Source organism: Monoraphidium neglectum, assembly GCF_000611645.1.
Source record: "Monoraphidium neglectum strain SAG 48.87 unplaced genomic scaffold scaffold04065, whole genome shotgun sequence".
Lineage (NCBI taxonomy): Eukaryota > Viridiplantae > Chlorophyta > Chlorophyceae > Sphaeropleales > Selenastraceae > Monoraphidium > Monoraphidium neglectum.
This window is the reverse complement of record NW_014009564.1, coordinates 1-5,119: the sequence shown is the minus strand read 5'-3', so window position 1 is coordinate 5,119 and position 5,119 is coordinate 1. Positions and strand designations below refer to the sequence as shown.

Sequence of the window (5,119 nt, the reverse complement as noted above, 5' to 3'; positions counted from 1 at the left end):
CACTTACACACACCGCCCCCCAATCGGCTGTTGCCAGCGGAGATTACTTGGGGTGTGGGAAGTATCATATGAAAAGGCTACAGGCCGCTATCACTTTGCTATATTTCCCTGTTTTCAAGAAGGGTCGGGGAAGGGGGCATGCAGTGGCATGTGGGGAGCGGGTGACAGGGGACACTCACGCAGGTCCATTTCGTCGTGTTGGGCTTGGAGGGACGGCAGCAGCACTCAAGCCTCCAACCTCCAAGCCCAGCTCCCAGCTTTCACACCCCCAGCCGCAGCCTGATCACCCCCTCCTGCATCCCTCTGCTCAGCGGCAACAAGCTCACCGGCACGCTGAGCCCCGGCTTTGGCGCGGCCTGGCCGGCCATGGAGGAGCTGGAGCTGTACACCAACGGCTTCACAGGGCCGCTGCCCAAGGAGTGGGCCGGGATGGGCAGGCTCAAGACGCTGTACCTCTAGTGAGATTCTTTATTTGTCGTTGTTGCTGTTACCCCCGCCCACAAAGGCTTTCCTGCACCTTTCTGGTTGAAAGAGTGACAGGGTAGCAGGGGCACGATCGCCAGCCAAAAAATGATTTTGGGGGGTGGGGAGGTGACGATTGAAAAGTCTATAGGCCCCTCTCCAGCGCGGTAAGGGGTTTGCGAATGCGGGAGGTTGAGGGCATGGGAGGGGGGGTTGCCGCAATCGAGGCCAGCAGCAATACAAAGCCAGATTTTGTACCCCTTCCCTAACACCAAAATGCACCCCGCGGCCGGGTTGCTGCAGGGGTGGGAAGGGGGGGGCGCTGCGGCTGCAGCGTCCGCAAGCCGGCCCTCACTTTCTCAACTTGTTGCTGGCTTGACAGCCTTTGCAGTCTCCATCACGCACGTCCACGCGTGGTCTCCGTCATGCACGCCCCCCCACCCACACACACACCCACATACACTCCGGCCCCTGCTCTGTGTGCTCTTTCGCCTCACAGCCAAAACAAGCTCACCGGCACGCTGAGCCCCGGGTTTGGCGCTGCCTGGCAGGCGATGGAGGACCTGGAGCTGAACAAGAACGCCTTCACTGGGTTGTTGCCGGCGTCGTGGGGCTCCTTTACGAAGCTGAGAAGGCTTTGGCTCAGCACCAACCAGCTCCAGGGCAGCATCCCACCCTCCTGGGGTGCGCTGGGCGCGGTGCCCATCAGCACCCTGGTCCTCAAGGAGAATGCTGGCTTGGTGGGCTGCCTGCCGCGGGGCCTCGAGTGGTTCGGAGGAGACGCCAACATCTGCCAGAGCACGGGCCTGAAGTGCTCTGTCTGCTAGGTACAGGCTGCGCACTGCTGTCGGCGGCCTAGGGGCGTGCAGCATGATGCTAAGCAAGGTAGCTGCTTGTGGCAAGCTGCGGCGGTGCACTGTGGCCCTGCATGCCTGGTCAGATAATGGTATGGCAACGCATGCGACTGCAACGCAGCCCCTGCATGCTGTGTCAGCTATCCGGCTAGGAGGGGTGCCTTGACAATGATGCGCGTCTTGCGGCTCGCCTTGCTTCCCCCAGCCCCATAATCTTATCAATCCAAAAACCTTTTCTGGGCCGACGGCGTCTTTGTATGGTGATCCCCACGATCCTGATTGCCCATTCCTGGTCTATCGAACTTGTGGCAAGGCCAGGGCGCTGGCGGTTTGTTGCATTCTGCGGCGCGCCGGCTTGCCCTGCTGTGACAAGCGGAAATTATAATTTGCACTATCATATATTTTCCACAATTCAGGCATGCAGGTCTGATGTCGATGCCAGATAGTTGTGGCACGCCTCTTTTGCACTCAGCGTTGCGGCATGCGTGAAGCGCCCAGCTACAAATCTCAACCATAAGGTTCTAGCATGTGCAAGCGCCATCAGACATGGTCCATATTGTTGACATGGTATCAGGACGACGAGTGCATGGGGATGACGACTATTCAGTCATGGTGTGTCCATGTAGGAGGGCGCTGCTCAGCTGTTGAGGCGTGCTGCTGAGGCGCAGGAGGGAGGGGAAAGTGTGCACAACGAAGGTTAGGGTTCTTGAGTTCCATAACCAGCTGACCTTGGTACGTGATACACACTCTAGTGAAACGTACCATGCAAACGCGCCTGTCATCCATCCTGTACGGTCCCCGGCGCCTGGGGGCGGCGGCAACACCACCAGGAGTGCTGAAGCAGCATCAGCACGAGCAGAGGGGACATGCAGCATTCCGCATCTGGGCACTGATCTACATGTTCAGGCAGTGACGGTTTGAAGATGTACAGTACTGGCCTTCTCGAGGCGCTGAAGTCAAGGAGCAGGGGGGTGGATTCGGCAAGGCAGTACCTCACCAGTGCCAATGCCAGTGTCTTTGCTAGGCGGACGAACGGCATCGTGGGAGTGGCGTGAATATGGCGGCATATGATCATCAACGTTAAAGCAAGTGTGCAAGTATAGTACATCGCGTCTCGTGTCACCGGATGATCTACAGGGTTACACAGGGGCACCCCGCGATCCACAAACTATCAAGCCCGTGCATTATGATAGTATAATAGCAACTTTGACTTGCTGTTACGCTAAGCCCCGCGCTCCCCCTTGCCTCAAACACGACAAGTTTCAGCACCGGCAGCAACTGTCGCCGCTCGGCTCGCACCTCACCCAGAGCGATAATGACCACCTACTTCACTGTCTCGGACGCAAAGCTGGTCGAGGTGCGAGGCCAGCACTTGCCCGCACTGCTCCGCAGCTGCCAGCAAAACAAGGGCGCCCTGCACGTGCAGTCCCCGCCCTCCCTCGCCGCATGCATCCGCGCGTCGCTTCACAAGCGCTCTTTCATGGCCCCAGGCCAGCGGGGAGGACTTCAAGACTATAGTGAAAAGCGGCACCCTCACCATAACCGGCCCCTCGCCAGCGATCACGGTGCGAAGCCGGCCGCTGGCGCCCATTCACTTACATGTGTCTGCCGGATCCACGATCGGCATGCATGCTGGGCTCTGCTATTTACACCCGCCAACTCGCTTCCTGGGTGTTGCAGCAGAAGGGGAGGACATCTCATTGACTCGTGCGCCTTCCAGCTTCCCCCCTCCTTGAACACGCCCCCAACGCAGCCTGTGTGCAGCCGAACTCACCCCTTCCGCCACCCCCTCTTCACAGATTGACGGCAACCCCATACCGCTCCAGAAGTCATCCCGGGAGCCCTTCAAGCGTGTCGGCCGGGACTTCAAGTGCGCACCACCTCTCCGACATGGCGCGCCCCCGCCCGCGCCGAGAGTGCACGCTCGACCCCGGGGCCAAGCTGCGCCGCTCCCTCCTTTGCCCCCGCAAACCGGTGGTCGCGCCCGCCACCCTGCCGCCCATGCCCACAGGTTTGCCACGCAGGATGTGATGTCATTCTACTACGTGTCCCTCCCTGCGGGTGAGCGCCACGGTCCCTGCCCCGCGCCCCCCCCCCTCATTCGTGCCAACTGCGCGTCCCTACCCCTCCACAGCCCCTGCCCCGGCCTGCCAAACGCCTTGAGCGCATCCCTGGAGCGCAGCCGCGCTGCCAGTGCTGATATCACCGCCAGTGCGCCGCCGCAGGTGAAATCAAGACCGCCACAAACTCAGCGGTTGCCAGCTTGCGCCCTTGATCCATGCCAACAACCCTGATCGCCATCATCATTATATTCGCTCAAACCCGCCGCCGCCAGGCCTTGACGATTCGGTGTATGACAGGTTTGAGGAGCTGCTCACGCTGGCGGTCGAGGGCCGCCCCCTGACGCTGCCCGGGCCCGCTGAGAGGGCCGCCGCCACCGCCAAGGCCGCGAGTGCCGCGGTGGCATCAAAGGCGTCGGAGGTCGCCGCAGCGGTGGGTTTTGGGGGTGTGGGTGCAATGTTGGTGGCTGGCACTGCAGTAGCGACCGTAGTGGCCGGCTATGTAGGGCGTCGCGTCATCATCCATTGATATCAAGCAGCAATTAAAGGGTTCTTCATTCCCAGTTGCTCTTCAATTTACGATTGGCAATTGACGACTCCCTGTGACTGCTTGTTTCGTACGAGCGAGATGCAAATAACGCAGAGGGCCCCGGCTAGCAAGGCGCAGCATCCAGAGCATCCGCGTGCCTGCACCTCGTGACGGCGCCCAGCCAGCTTGGCTGGCTGACAGCAACAACTCCCTGATGTGCCAATGTTGCAAACACGGCCAAAATGATGAGACATTGTCGCACTGTGCATTCCAACGACATCTTCAATCAGGGATGCACTCTACAACACCGGTTTGCTATCCCAGGTTGAAGCGAAAGCGGACGACGCCTCCGCGGGGGCGCATTCCACGCCCGGCGCCAAGGAGGGCGGGGCAGCGGGTCTTTTTGGTGCTCTGAGGGAGCTGGGCCAGAAGGCGGCGGAGGACACCCTGGCGGTGGCAAACGCGATAAAGGTGGGGCCAAAGGGGGGGTGGCTACAGCGTGGATGTGCGTATGTGTGTGTGTGTGTGTGCGTGCGTGCGCGCGCGCACGCGGATGCAATTGAGGCTCTGTACACATGGGTGGGTGGGAGGGGGTTGGGGGGAGTGAAGGGTGTTGGGTGTTGGGTGCACACATGAGTCTGGAGGAGGAGGCCCAGGCTGGCGGTGGCAACCCCCCTTGTCAGCCCAGCCAGACGCGCCCTCCCCCAGAAGACCCGCACTGGCCGTCAGCTCGGGCGGGGGCAGCCAGCCGTGGCGCTTGGATGCAGTGCGCCCTGGCTCCAAACCAACCGGCTGCACGGCAAGCGGCAGGGCGCGGCCGCTAGGCCCTCCTGCCCTCCCGCTGATGCCCGCTGAGCACACCCGGTGCAAAAACGCCCACAGCACTTTTTGGATCATGGAGATGTGCAGCTCTCGCAGTCCATCCGCACCATCATAGCGCGAACGGGCGACATTCTCCTTCGTCTTCCACCGTGCTCCCACCCCCCAACACACCCAAAACACACACGAATACACATCACATGCACACATGTACTCCTGTTTCAGAGAAACACGCGCACACACATGCACACACACACACACACACACACACTTTCTCTGTGCCTCAAACACACACGCATGCGCGCGCGAGCTTGCACACACACACACACACACACACACACACACACACCCGCACACACACACACACACACACACACACACACACATACACACAC

At 60.6% G+C, this 5,119-nt stretch overlaps 2 protein-coding genes across 2 annotated transcripts; both read left to right on the top strand.

The window, feature by feature from the left end:
• Positions 1 to 366: 366 nt before the first annotated feature.
• On the top strand, positions 367 to 1,289 carry MNEG_13813 (surface antigen-like protein; the record flags this gene model as incomplete). Its single annotated transcript, XM_014037716.1, has 2 exons — positions 367 to 458; positions 962 to 1,289. The coding sequence occupies 2 exons, from the start codon at positions 367 to 369 to the stop codon at positions 1,287 to 1,289; spliced, it is 420 nt and encodes a 139-aa protein (XP_013893170.1).
• Positions 1,290 to 2,631: 1,342 nt separating this feature from the next.
• On the top strand, positions 2,632 to 4,760 carry MNEG_13812 (hypothetical protein; the record flags this gene model as incomplete). The annotated part of the gene is made up of 7 exons (XM_014037715.1): positions 2,632 to 2,673; positions 2,807 to 2,881; positions 3,116 to 3,186; positions 3,328 to 3,377; positions 3,652 to 3,809; positions 4,230 to 4,376; positions 4,614 to 4,760. The coding sequence occupies 7 exons, from the start codon at positions 2,632 to 2,634 to the stop codon at positions 4,758 to 4,760; spliced, it is 690 nt and encodes a 229-aa protein (XP_013893169.1).
• Between the last annotated feature and the right edge of the window lie 359 nt (positions 4,761 to 5,119).